Below are 14,698 nucleotides of genomic sequence, written 5' to 3' on the forward strand. Positions count from 1 at the left end.
TGCTATCTTCTTACACTGCATTCGTGTCAACATTCAGGCGCATCTTCGACGAGCCAGGCCGGGTAACTTCAGCTTCGTCTGAGATTCTCCGTTTACGCCAGGGATCACGTACTGTAGGACAATATCTTATACAGTTCCAGATCCTGGCATCCGAACTGGCATGGAACGACGAGGCCCTGTATGCTGCATTCTGGCATGGTTTATCCGAGCGTATTAAAGATGAGTTAGCTACCAGAGACTTACCCTCCAAGTTAGATGAGCTAATCTCACTTTGTACGAAAGTTGACTTGCGTTTCAGAGAGAGAGCAACTGAGCGTGGAAGATCATCTGCTCCAAAATCTTCTGCTCCTCCTCCTCGCCAACTGTCACCAACTAAAGATGAACCCATGCAAATTGGTCGTTCCCGTTTAACTCCTGCTGAGCGCCGAAGACGTCTCTCCGAGTTTCTCTGTCTGTATTGTGCAGCTCCGTCTCACACCATTAATGCCTGTCCCAAACGTCCGGGAAACTTCAAATCCTAGCTCGCCAAGGAGAGGGCCGGCTAGGAGTAATGATCTCCTCTCCATCTCCTCAAGATTGTAACCTCCCAGTCTCGCTTCAAGTTGCTCAACGTTATCAGAACGTCATTGCCCTCCTGGATTCCGGAGCAGCTGGGAACTTTATTACTGAAGCCTATGTTAAACGGTGGTCCCTACCCACCGAGAGACTTCCTTCGTCCTTTTCCTTAACTGCTGTGGATGGCAGTAAAATTTTTGATACAGTTATTTCTCTAAGGACTCTACCAGTTCGTCTGAGAGTGGGAGTTCTTCATTCCGAACTTATTTCACTTTTAGTGATTCCAAGAGCCACACATCCTGTGGTCCTGGGCCTTCCATGGCTCCGTCTTCACAATCCTACTATTGATTGGACGACTACGCAAATCCTGGCATGGGGTTCCTCCTGTACTAAGACATGTTTGTTTAAAGTGTTGCCTGTCTGTTCTTCCTCCCCCAGGTCGTCTGATGTTCCACCTCCTCCATATCAAGGTTTCACGGATGTGTTCAGTAAAGCTTCAGCTGATATCCTTCCTCCTCATAGAGAATGGGACTGCCCGATTGATCTCGTTCCAGGGAAGGTTCCACCTCGAGGCCGAACTTATCCGTTGTCTCTCCCCGAGACGCATTCTATGGAGGAATACATTAAAGAGAACCTAGCAAAGGGGTTCATTCGACCTTCTTCTTCTCCAGCCGGCGCAGGCTTCTTTTTTGTAAAGAAGAAAGATGGTGGTCTGCGGCCGTGCATCGACTACAGAGGTTTGAACGACATTACCATCAAGAACCGCTATCCTTTACCCCTGATTACTGAGCTCTTTGACAGAGTTAGCGGAGCTACCATCTTTACAAAGCTGGACCTGAGAGGTGCATACAATCTCATCCGGATCCGTGAGGGTGACGAGTGGAAGACCGCATTTAACACCCGTGACGGACATTATGAGTACCTCGTCATGCCCTTCGGATTGAGCAATGCTCCAGCTGTCTTCCAGCATTTCGTCAATGAGATCTTCAGAGACATTCTATACCGTCATGTCGTGGTCTATCTAGATGATATCCTCATTTTTGCCAACGATTTAGAGGAACATCGTTTCTGGGTAAAGGAGGTTCTGTCCCGTCTCCGTGTCAATCATCTCTACTGCAAATTAGAGAAATGCGTCTTTGAAGTCAAGTCCATTCCGTTTCTAGGGTACATTGTGTCCGGTTCCGGACTAGAGATGGATCCTGAGAAACTACAAGCAATCCAGAATTGGCCGGTACCCTTAACCCTCAAAGGGGTCCAGAGGTTCTTAGGGTTCGCCAATTATTACCGAAAGTTTATACGAGACTTTTCCACCATTGTGGCGCCTATTACTGCTTTCACCAAGAAGGGTGCTAACCCGTCCAAGTGGTCTGAAGAAGCCATGCAAGCTTTTCATCTTTTAAAACAGAGGTTCATCTCTGCACCTGTCCTGAAACAGCCTGACATCGACTCTCCTTTCATCTTAGAGGTGGATGCCTCCTCCGTTGGAGTAGGAGCGGTGTTATCTCAGAGGGCTAAAGATGGTCATTTACATCCTTGCAGTTTCTTCTCACGGAAGTTCTCCCCAGCGGAGCGCAACTATGCCATTGGCGACCAGGAGTTGCTAGCCATCAAGCTCGCTCTAGAGGAGTGGAGATATCTGTTGGAGGGAGCTTCTCATTCAATCACCATCCTTACAGACCACAAGAACCTTCTATATCTAAAAGGCGCACAATGTCTCAACCCTCGTCAGGCCAGATGGGCACTTTTCTTTTCCAGGTTCGACTTTAAACTCCAGTTCTGTCCGGGCTCTCAGAATCGCAAGGCCGATGCCCTTTCCCGCTCATGGGAGCAAGAAAATGAGTCAGAGTCTTCAGACAAGCATCCTATTATAAATCCGTTGGCATTCTCCACGGTAGGGATGGACTCTACGCCCCCATCAGGGAAAAGTTTTGTGAAGCCGACACTAAGGAAGAAGCTCATGCATTGGGCCCATGCTTCCCGTTTTGCCGGACATACAGGTATCCAAAAAACCCTGGAGTTTATCTCTAGGTCCTATTGGTGGCCAACTCTGAAAAAGGACGTTTTGGAGTTTATTGCATCTTGCCCAAAGTGTGCTCAACATAAAAGTATCCCGCCAGTCGCCTGCGGGGCAACTGGTTCCACTATCTGTTCCCCGTCGACCATGGACCCATTTGTCGATGGATTTTATTACAGATTTGCCCATGTGCAACAAGTTCAATACCATCTGGGTGGTAGTTGACCGGTTCACCAAGATGGCACACTTCATTCCTCTCACCGGTCTTCCGTCAGCTTCCAAGTTGGCTCAAGTATTCATACAAGAGATCTTCCGACTCCACGGTCTTCCAGAAGAAATTATCTCAGATCGAGGAGTTCAATTCACAGCCAAATTCTGGCGAAGTTTATGTCAAGTCCTCCAAGTCAAGTTAAAGTTTTCCACGGCTTACCATCCTCAGACCAATGGTCAAACTGAGAGGGTGAATCAGGACTTGGAGGCCTTCCTCCGCATCTATGTGTCCTCCTCTCAAGATGACTGGGTTCAATTACTTCCCTGGGCCGAGTTCTGTCATAACAACCAGTATCATTCTTCATCTTCCTCAACACCATTCTTCACCAACTTTGGATTCCACCCTAAAGTCCCTGAGTTCCAACCGCTTCCAGCAACTTCTGTTCCCGCAGTGGATATCACCTTGCATCAGTTTGCCAATATCTGGAAGAGCGTACGATCAGCTCTGCTCAAGGCATCGTTCAGGTACAAGAAGTTTGCGGATAAGAAGCGTCGAGCAGTTCCTGCTCTCAAGGTGGGTGATCGGGTATGGTTATCCACGAAGAATTTGAGGTTAAGAGTTCCCAGTATGAAGTTTGCACCTCGCTACATCGGTCCTTTTAAAATTGATCAAGTCATCAATCCTGTTGCTTACAGACTCCAGTTACCTCCCTTCTTAAAAATACCCAGGACATTCCATGTTTCCCTGTTGAAACCGCTAATCTTGAATCGGTTTCATTCCTCACTTCCACCAACTCCGAAAGTCCAAACTCAACGAGGCGTTGAGTATGAAGTGGCCAAGATCCTGGACTCACGTCACCGTTACGGTCAACTTCAGTATCTCATTGACTGGAAGGGCTATGGTCCTGAAGAACGCTCTTGGACCAATGCCTCTGACGTCCATGCTCCTGCCTTGGTCCGAAATTTCCACGCAAAGTTTCCTTTAAAGCCTAAGAAGTGTCCTGGGGCCACTCCTAAAGGGGGGGGTGCTGTCACGATCCGGGTATCTGGACGCCATTACTTACCCTTCAGATGCCTTCTAAGGCGGGCTCAGCGTTCCAGGACCGGATTCCGCTGTTCCTGAGTTTCCACATGCAGAGTGGTCTTTTCATCAGCCGCGGCCTCCGCTGTGCCCGCGTGGTTAAATGTGCATCTATCAGCCTGGCGTCTCCTGTCTCCGGTGGCCGGCGCCGCCATTACTGTTTCCCAGACCACATGGATTACAAACCAAACTTCCCTCCAAGTGTCTGCATGGGCGCAGCCATCTTGGATTCTGTCATCTGATCATTTCCACCAATCTGCTGTCCGTGTTGTTGATTTGCATAATTGTCTAGCCAACCCCTTCCTTGCTGCAGGTATAAGTAAGCTGTACCTGAGCAAGGAAGACGTCAGTGCTTTGGTTGTCAAACCTAGTTCCTGTTTGTCTCTCTTCTATGATTGTCTTCCAGGTTCCAGCTCCTGTCTCAAGACTTCCACCATAGAGACCCGCACCAGCATTCCACCTGCGGTGTAGCCTGACTCTCCAATCCATTGTGGATTCATCTGTTTCCAGCTACAACACTACCTGCTTCCAGCCTCAGCTTCCAGCAGAGTACAGCTTCCCTTAAAGGGCCGGTGTCCTTTCTACACTTTACCACTCTCCACCGGAATTATTATTTCTCCGCTCTCAAGTTCTACATTTCAGTTCACATTTCATCGCTCCCAAAGTTCATTTATTATTTAACTGGTTCCAGCCAGTATCCACTCCGTGCTAACAACAGTCTGGTTCCAGCCAGTATCCACAGCAGCTGTTTTACCTTCAGCAACCCAGCTCTTCCTGGAACACCAGCTGGTACAATCCTGGGTTATCTCCATTGCTACAGCCGGGCCTGGTAAGGACTTTCCATCTAGAAGATCATAAGAACTATCTCACACTACCAGTGCCCTGTGGCTCCTGCCATGCTGTAGTACTCAGGAACTGTATTTATTCTTTGCTGACTTTTACGTTTTCTTTTATTGCTGCTGTGATGCGGAGTTGTCATAATAAACATCATTGACTTTTATCTAAGTTGTCGTGGTCACGCCTTCGGGCAGTTATTATTCATGTTACTTACATGTCCAGGGGTCTGATACAACCTCCCAGGTTCCGGTACATCTCAGCCCCTACAACTGAGGCTGCCTCCCGTCAGCTCAGGCCCTCAGCTGTGACAGGCAGAAGCCACAAGGATTCTCCGATGGGCGGAAAATCATGTGTTAGCACTGTCAGCAGTGTTCATTCCGGGAGTGGACAACTGGGAAGCAGACTTCCTCAGCAGGCACGACCTCCACCCGGGAGAGTGGGGACTTCATCCAGAAGTCTTCCAAATGATTGTACACCGTTGGGAAAGGCCACAGGTGGACATGATGGCGTCCCGCCTCAACAAAAAGCTAAAAAGATATTGCGCCAGGTCAAGGGACCCTCAGGCGATAGCTGTGGACGCTCTAGTAACACCGTGGGTGTACCAGTCGGTTTATGTGTTCCCTCCTCTGCCTCTCATACCCAAGGTACTGAGAATAATAAGAAGGAGAGGAGTAAGAACTATACTTGTGGTTCCGGATTGGCCAAGAAGAGCTTGGTACCCAGAACTTCAAGAAATGATCTCAGAGGACCCATGGCCTCTGCCGCTCAGACAGGACCTGCTGCAGCAGGGGCCCTGTCTGTTCCAAGACTAACCGTGGCTGCGTTTGACGGCATGGCGGTTGAACACCAGATCCTAAAAGAAAAGGGCATTCCGGAGGAATTCATTCCTACGCTGATTAAAGCTAGGAAAGATGTGACCGTAAGACATTTTCACCGCATATGGCGTAAATATGTTGCGTGGTGTGAGGCCAGAAGGGCCCCAACGGAGGAATTTCAGCTGGGTCGATTTCTACACTTCCTACAGTCAGGAGTGACTATGGGCCTAAAATTAGGTTACATTAAGGTCCAGATTTCGGCTCTGTCGATTTTCTTCCAAAAAGAACTGGCTTCACTGCCTGAAATTCAGACGTTTGTTAAAGGAGTGCTGCATATTCAGCCCCCTTTTGTGCCTCCAGTGGCACCTTGGGATCTCAACGTGGTGTTGGATTTCCTTAAGTCACATTGGTTTGAGCCACTTAAAACCGTGGAACTAAAATATCTCACGTGGAAAGTGTTCATGCTGTTGGCCTTGACTTCGGCCAGGCGTGTGTCAGAATTGGCGGCTTTGTCATGTAAAAGCCCTTATCTGATTTTCCATATGGATAGGGCGGAATTGAGGACTCGTCCCCAATTTCTTCCTAAGGTGGTATCAGCGTTTCATTTGAACCAACCTATTGTGGTGCCTGCGGCTACTAAGGACTTGGAGGATTCCAAGTTGCTGGACGTAGTCAGGGCCCTGAAAATCTATGTTTCCAGGACGGCTGGAGTCAGGAAAACTGACTCGCTATTTATCCTGTATGCGCCCAACAAGCTGGGTGCTCCTGCTTCAAAGCAGTCTATTGCTCGCTGGATCTGTAGTACGATTCAACTTGCACATTCTGCGGCTGGACTGCCGCATCCTAAATCTGTAAAAGCCCATTCCACGAGGAAAGTGGGCTCTTCTTGGGCGGCTGCCCGAGGGGTCTCGGCTTTACAACTTTGTCGAGCTGCTACTTGTTCGGGTTCAAACACATTTGCTAAATTCTACAAGTTTGATACCCTGGCTGAGGAGGACCTTGAGTTTGCTCATTCGGTGCTGCAGAGTCATCCGCACTCTCCCGCCCGTTTGGGAGCTTTGGTATAATCCCCATGGTCCTTACGGAGTCCCCAGCATCCACTAGGACGTCAGATAAAATAAGAATTTACTCACCGGTAATTCTATTTCTCGTAGTCCGTAGTGGATGCTGGGCGCCCATCCCAAGTGCGGATTGTCTGCAATACTTGTATATAGTTATTGCCTAACTAAAGGGTTATTGTTTGGAGCCATCTGTTTGAGAGGCTCAGTTGTTATTCATACTGTTCACTGGGTATAGTATCACGAGTTGTACGGTGTGATTGGTGTGGCTGGTATGAGTCTTACCCGGGATTCCAAATCCTTTCCTTATTGTGTCAGCTCTTCCGGGCACAGTTTCCTAACTGAGGTCTGGAGGAGGGGCATAGAGGGAGGAGCCAGTGCACACCAGGTAGTCCTAAATCTTTCTTAGTTGTGCCCAGTCTCCTGCGGAGCCGCTATTCCCCATGGTCTTTACGGCGTCCCCAGCATCCACTACGGACTACGAGAAATAGAATTACCGGTGAGTAAATTCTTATTTTTAATCAGCAGAAGCTGCTGATGCCCCTAGGCATATCAAATGCCCTAGGCAATTGCCTAGTTTGCCTATGCCTATCGCCGGCTCTGGCAGGATGTGCGGTGGCACATTGCCGCTAGTTGACTTGCCCTAAGCTTGCAGGCAGAACTCCTTATCATCTTGCATCTGTCTATTTACAAGTTTGTTCAACTACAACTGAGAATCACTGAGATACACTATTGCTAAGAATAATAAAATGGTGGCTCTCTAAGTAAAACAATTAAATAAATTCTTATTGTTATCTAAATAATATTCTTAACCAGCTGTTGCAGTATTGTGAAGGTCAGTGTTACATCCTGTGGAGCCTGTCAGTGTTTGGATAAGGCACTGTGGCACCCAAGGGAAAAGCAACAAATTGTTCTTATAGATGCAGTAACTTCTTATAGGTGCAGGCGGCTGAGTGATGGGGATATTCTTGCAAAGATTCAACATATAGATCTACTGCTGCTGGTCTGGCTAGAGACGTTACACCTGCTTGGAACAACAGCTTCAGTCTGACACACAGCTGCTAATCACTGCATGCCCCTTTCAAAAGGTTTTCTGCATAGAACATCGGATGTTTCCAGTGGAGAACGATAAAACCTATCATCCCACTTGTATCAAGTCTTCAAATCCAGTAGCGGATCTTGCCACGGGCAAGCAGGACTTTTGCCCGGGGCGCCGTCCTCCGGAGGGCGCTGGCACCATCCGGAGGGCACCGCACCAGGGCAAGATCCGCTGCTGCTGTGCCCCCCGCTGCCCGCTGCCCACCGCTGCTGCTGGCCGCTGTGAAGGGAAACTAGAGTTTCCCTTCGTGGAGAGGTCCTTTACTGTGCGGTGCGCGATGACGTCATCGCGCACCGCACATTAAAGGACCTCTCCACGAAGGGCTTCACAGCGGCAGCGGGGGGCAGCGGCCAGCACATTTCAGAGCGCTACAGTAGTCTGTACAGGGGGGCGTAAATGACCACGCCCCCTGTACGAAGCCACGCCCCCCATTGCCACCCGGGGCGTGCAAAGCCCCAGGACCGGCCCTGTTCAAATCGTTTGGATACAATATTAATTGATCATTTAGGCCTGCACATAAGTCTGTTTTGTGCAGTATGCAAGCTCCGTAGCCAAGCACATGAAACTTTTAGAAACTAGAAGCATTTCAGTCACGCGCCTCTCCATCGATGTAGTGTAGGTGTAACTGGGCAGCATTTATACATGAGGTGAAGCAGGAAGAGCTATAGCGGGATGATAAGTGCTGCTATAGTACACCTTCCCCTAAGCATATTGCCCAATCGGGAAGCCTGCTGTTAGTGTCCAATGGCGGATCCCACCTGGGAAGGACCCGTTTCCAATTCCCGGGGTGGGATCCGGCATTGGCGATGTGAAAGGGGTATTAGTTTATAATTTTTTTAAAGGAGGGGGCCTGGTCATGCCTCTCCCATAGGCCACTCCCCCTCCCTTTACCAGGCCCCGACAGAACTGTCGACGCCCCAGATAGGCGTGTGCAAATGCGCACTGATTGTGGTGACTGCTACTTTCTCAAGCAGATAGTTAGGGCCAGTCCAGCTGCACAGATGCAGCCAACTCTCTCTGAATACAGCCACAGCACGCACCTGCGGCAGACTTCCCTGCGACTATGAAACAGCTCCTTATAGTGCATTTGAGAAGCCCCTTAGTTAGTGGGCCAGTTGAGACATGTATGGTTCATTGATTATCCATAGAATAATAGGAACTCTCTGGGTGACATCAGTAGCTGCAAAGCATGTCAGCATAATTATACTATTTCTGCCTCAACACTTTAATTCTCATCACTTGTCTTTTTGGCAGCTATGATACTTACAAGTAAGCCTGCAATTGACAAGCTGTTATTAAATCTGTACTATGAAAAGTATGTTAAACATTCTACAGGCCTAGAACCAAGAATGTATTTACTTTGGTGCCAACGTAAGAACAGGAAACTGGTTATCTCGCAGATATTGCTGATGTCTCACCTCAGAAAACCTGCTGGATATTTATTTTTTTATAATATATATTTAAAGGAGAATTCCTTTAAGGAGATTTACATTCACAAGGCAATTGTGTCCCATGTGGAAATTGTAATTGGGTGGGAAGGAGTTACAGTATGTTCTAGTGGTCTGATTCATGTGACTGGTTAGTTATACACTGATATGCTGCGTTTTTAGGACTAATTTATCAATAAAATATAGCGTGCGATGCTCAGTGTCCCGGTGATACTGGCTGGCCAATGATAAAAGATCCTTACCGCTTTGACGGCCAGTCCGAGTTCCCTAAGTAAACCTGTGACCTGTCTTTTCAGGGTCTCACATGCATACTATGCTGGAAGCCCTGATTTGAATATACATAAGAAGTTTTCATCCCCCCTCAAAAATAATGGTAAAAAAAAAATGCTTCCATCACTGCCCTACGGTATTTCCATCCTGAGTTAGCAATAGTGATAGAGCGTAGGGATAGTACTTGTTCTGCCCCTATCCTTGTTAGAGAGGCAAGAGTTGGCTTCCCTATACTGGAGAACCACAGCAATGGCTACCACTGGCTCTACAGTGCAGTAATTAAGGCTATATGTTGCGTCATATATAGACCCCTTATACCGTAAACTCCATTGGTGCAGTGACTGATGTGAAGTGTTATATATTCTCTGTGAGACATTTCCAAACTGGGTGCCGCGGATCACTTGCAGGGGAGCCATGGGTTGGTGGTTCAGCACCAAATCTAGTTACTGTATATGGTCAGAGTGATAGACAAAATTAGTAGCTGCCAATCATAATGTGTGGACAAAGATGTGCAACCCTGTCCACTACCACATACTGTAACTGAACCTAAGGGTGACAGATAAGCACAATTTAGTTAATTTAATAATTTTTGATGACTTTCTCAGTAAGAAACTATTGGCCTTGGGGAAAAGAATACTGATACTATGGGGAGCCGTGAGACAGAGAACCACTGTACTGGGTAATATGTTGGTGCTATGGAAGGTGATAGAATAGTCAGGCCTTGCTGTGGTCCACTGGTCTGCTGCTTGTAACCCCCTATTGGGGTGAGAGAAACATCTTTCAGAACCTTTCTACAATGAACTAGCAGTCTGCAATGTTTTGTGCACAAAAGCAAATTGTTACAATGATCTACATTACCGTATCTTTATAGTTATCCCTATTCATCAGATGAACTGTTTGGAAAGGTATTTTCTATATAAACTGATTTAGGGGCCCATCTATTAAGCCAGTTTATCATAAAATGCAGTTTCTCTATAATTGTATGTGTCACGGATATGCAACAACTGCTTCATGCAGGAGATTTCACAGGATGGCAGTCGGGACTGCAGTACATAACTCCTGAAAGCAAAGCTTTTCGGAGTTTGGTCCGTTTGATTTACGCCATCTTCAGATGGCGTAAACCACTTTATGCCTAAGGAGGCAATCTCCCAGCAGAGGGATCGTCCGATTCCTCTCCCACTGCCTCTATCCAGCCCTCCAATTTGGCACTGTGCGTATGTGCATTGTCACATTCCCCCGGAGGAGTCCCCCGATATGCTGGAAATAAAACTCAGGGACAACAATTAACGCTATCGCTGTCCTGGGGAGTTACATTTAGTACATACAGTATGTAGCGAGTACAAATTACTGTATGTAACAAATTATTATCCCCCCAACAATATACAATTAAAAAAACTGCAGCACTTTTTAGTACATATGCCCCTTAATGTTGATAATACAGCAGACCCTATGTAATCCAGGGTATCACAGCATACTGTGTGCTAAGCCTTCCACAGTCTTGTCCCAGACAACAGGACTCTTACTCTGTCATGAAAGTGGCAGTTGCTCTGCAACAGGTAAACACTGAACTTTCCTAATGTTTCTCCATCGCAGATTTATGCACTGATTCAATTAAACATTGGTAAGTATGATGTGTCTTCCATAACACTGTAATACTGGGTTCTATGTCTGATGATAAAAAAGAATAATAAGCGACTATAACTGAAACCATAGACATTAATGCATTTAGGGAACACAATCACTCACATTTTGGTTTACCTCAATACAATGCTGGTGGGTATGAACGACTACTTACTTACCACTGAAATCGGGCAGCTAATATGTCGAACTCTCCACCTCTCTAACTATATATATATATTTTTTGCTACACACACACATACATATACACACACACACACACACACACACACACACACACACTATATATGTAAATACACATACACACGTGTGCATACACAATGACATGCTTGGTTCACTGAACTGAACATTTGGTATTATCACCTCCATCCTAAGTACACAATGGGGGAATTCAAATGTTTGAAAAGTCAGTTGGGTGTCTGTTTTCCCCTGTCTATTAGATAGGAAAAAACAGACACCCAACTGACTTTTCAAACATTTTAATCTCCCCCTTTATGTATTTTTGTTTACAGTCCCAGAAGTCCGGCTTTGATAAATGTATCTGTGTAAACTGATTACATTTTATGTTTATTCAAACTTTTCAAATAGTTAACTAAGCTAGCCTTAACCATTGCACTGGCTGCTTATGTGAGCTGATCATTATGTATGTACCTGTAACAAAGTGTTACACTGATCTGAGGCTGTTTTGTTTGTGCCCCCTCCATGAAGCCTCCACACACTGCTGTACTAATGACATATTGTTATCCAGCTGCCTCTTTACATATTCTGCCCCAGTAGGTCTCAGGTTTTATTTGTGTTTATCACAGGATGCTTGTGCTCCCACTCTTCTTTTCACTACCTCCAGAAAATCCCACAGTCATCCTTTCTTCCTAACACAATAAGTCATTGCAACACTTCCCTGCTGCACAGCATGAATGGGCCACACAGAGTGCACAAGGTGAGCCCAGCACATCAGAGACACGAGGTACAGTATACACTGCAAATACAGTATTCTCATTCTATATTATTTATAAGGTGCCACAAGGGTTCCATAGCTCTGTATAAGCAAATAAATTGCACTACTAAACAGTGAATAAGTGCAGCAATAAGGGACAAGTGACGAGTGTGGTTTACCTCCTCTCTCTTATCTGTCTCCGCGATTTGTGTAGCAATCCAATTAGAACCACAGCTGCCCGAATGCCTGCTTTTTTCGAATGTATCCTCTCTGTTGGCTGAGACATACTTAATAAATCCAAGGGCCACCGTTTCCAAGGCCAAAGTATGAAAACTTAATCGCTTCGGAAATAATGATTCTCCCCAATCTTGCACGTCGTTTCTTTGCTTTAGATGTTTGCAAAGTGATTCCAGAGACAGGTGACTTTCCCAGTAGTGACCTTCAGGTCACCCGTCACCCTCTCCCACTCTAGACTCTCCCAGGGTCAGGTTCTTTCCTGTCTCTTTGCTTTGCTGACAGTATTCGTACAAATCACTTTCCAAAGTGCTGCTGCAGCCACTGCCTCAGTGGCCAGGGCATATCAGCTGGGAAAGCTCAGCTGCAGCTCCACCTGAGGACCAGACCCGAGTGGCTTTCCCGTCCGTCTCCTTCTCAGAAATATGCCAACACAAGTTTCAAGTCACAGATCGCAGGTAGAGGAGTGTGTGACTCTGCTTCCCAGATCCATAATTTGCTAGGAGACGCACACACACAACCAGAGCTGTACAGGGACGTCATGAAATCAAAGCCCATGAGAGAGGGGGAGAAAAACAAACACTTTCACACACAAAAAAACACAGTGAGTTGGAACTGGCTCTGCACCTGCTGGTTAAAATATTAACTTTCACTAGGAAGAAGATGCTGAAGGCGTGCAAAGTGGACGGGTGATGGAGCATCTTTGCCTGCACCGGCTGGGAATACCAGGATCTGCAAGGTGGGTGTTACCACCAGACGGCTTATTTCCTCCTCTCTCCTCATTCTTTCCCTGCTCACTGCAGAATGCTGTGGATGAATTTGGTCACAGGGAACAGCTAAGTCTGTGTAGAGTTCTATGGAACTGGCAGGATGTCTGCACAGGAGGCAGAAGAGTTGGTGTGTCAGTAGCAGCAGTCATTCAGTGGAGAAGGGGCGGATATCAGATTTAACCCTATCCTATTTTGCTATAAGGATATGTGTATACACATATGTGTACCATTTAAGTAGTTAGACACCGGATAACAGCATCATTATACAAATCCTACTGATGTTAAACGGGCAAACTTGGAGAATTTTATTGCTGTAGAAACATGACTGTGTATGGAGATTGTACTAATGACTAGAATGTAGATTAAAGATGGTTTAGGTGCTAGATCAGAGCTACTATATTAGATATATAAATTCTTATTTTCCACCTTGTCTGCTTTCAGACCCAGGGGCATAGTTATCAAGCTTTTTTATTTAATGATGTAGAAACTAGTTTCTGCATAAATGTAATTGTTGCTATGTACTAACAGCCTAATGCAGGAGATTTCTGTGAAGTCTAATTAGCGATACAGATTGCACTCCCCGTTATTATCTGATCCCTATGTACCAAAGTGCAAAAAACCTGTAGCTTTTCATATAGTTTGGTTTTGTTATTTTGCGGATAATGTAAACCACTTTACACCTATGGAGGTTCACTCGAATGCCAGGGAAGTAATTAGCAAGGACAGACGCTATTGCTACCGCTGTGAGTTAATTTTAGTACATAGCGGGAATATTTTTATACAAAATGAAAATATCCATTGCGATACGGATTGTTACTAATTGCTGCAGTGGAACCATTTTCAATACATAGGCCTCCCAGTTCTTAATTATTGTCCTTCATTTATAGATTTTTATAGACGCTGGTGGCTACTAACCCCAAATACATATGTCTGATTCCTAAATTCATCATAATTGTATCCACCCACTGCGTGGCTGTCCATTTTTTATGTAAAAACATGCATGCTTCTGTACAGACATATAGGTACAGTATATGTGTACTGTATAGAGAGAGAGAGGGGTAGAGAGATCTAACAGGTGCCGCAATGTTGCTGCTGTTGTGTAAATATATTCCTGGAATGCCATCTGATTTTTTTCCTTATTACCGTGGTGATGCTGGCACCAGTGATTGTTAGCTTAAGGGAGTAATATACAGCTAGTGTTTGTTCTCTGAGGTGATATGTTACCAGATATTGCATGCTGAATCTGAAATCACTAGTAAAGACGGACGATGTTATTAATACATTGCAGCTCAGCTGTACTCAGCACTAGATGTAAAGCACCTGTCTTTGCACACATAACAGGTGGCTTTTGTAAAGGTGCATATAGGCTTTCCATACCATCCCTTCAAACCGGGCCGCTCATAGATTGCACAGGCTCTGTGGCTGATTAAAATCAGGTGAAATGCAGGCTTGAAGTCAGCCAGCCACAGAACCTGTGTAATTCATTAGTGTCCGGGTATAAAGGGATAGTATGGTAAACCCATACTGGTAGATGCAAGCGTGTTGAGAGTTTAGAAAACATAGACTAAACATTAATTTGTATTTAAATGACTTTAATGAGCACTGACCGGATATATGTGGAATGAATCATAATGGGAAGCTCATTTTTTATCAGAATAAAATAAAACAAATAGCCATACATTAAAAGCAAGTATTAAAAGTAATATGTAGATGAGCTGCACATATTCATCAGCCT

General features: G+C 45.8%; 1 protein-coding gene and 1 long non-coding RNA gene across 8 annotated transcripts in view; one reads left to right on the forward strand and one right to left on the reverse strand.

The window, feature by feature from the left end:
* The window catches only part of RAP1GAP2 (RAP1 GTPase activating protein 2), a 1,491,256-nt gene that overhangs the window by 686,918 nt on the left and 789,640 nt on the right, over positions 1 to 14,698 (reverse strand). For 5 of the 7 annotated variants that reach the window (XM_063956013.1, XM_063956010.1, XM_063956015.1 and 2 more), the window contains exon 1: positions 12,139 to 12,286. The exons of the other annotated variants lie outside the window; for them this stretch is intronic. In XM_063956013.1, coding sequence (XP_063812083.1) covers positions 12,139 to 12,245 — 107 coding nt within the window. In that variant the 5' untranslated portion in view covers positions 12,246 to 12,286. Of the gene's footprint in view, positions 1 to 12,138; positions 12,287 to 14,698 lie in introns of those variants that run through there. 7 annotated transcript variants of the gene reach the window in all.
* Positions 11,780 to 14,698, forward strand: part of LOC135049972 (uncharacterized) — a 119,120-nt gene continuing 116,201 nt past the window's right edge. The window contains exons 1-2 of the long non-coding RNA XR_010241526.1: positions 11,780 to 11,989; positions 12,850 to 12,932. This is a non-coding gene — a long non-coding RNA (uncharacterized LOC135049972). The remainder of the gene's footprint in view (positions 11,990 to 12,849; positions 12,933 to 14,698) is intronic.

The sequence above is a fragment of the Pseudophryne corroboree genome, chromosome 2, assembly GCF_028390025.1.
Source record: "Pseudophryne corroboree isolate aPseCor3 chromosome 2, aPseCor3.hap2, whole genome shotgun sequence".
Taxonomy (NCBI): Eukaryota; Metazoa; Chordata; class Amphibia; order Anura; family Myobatrachidae; genus Pseudophryne; species Pseudophryne corroboree.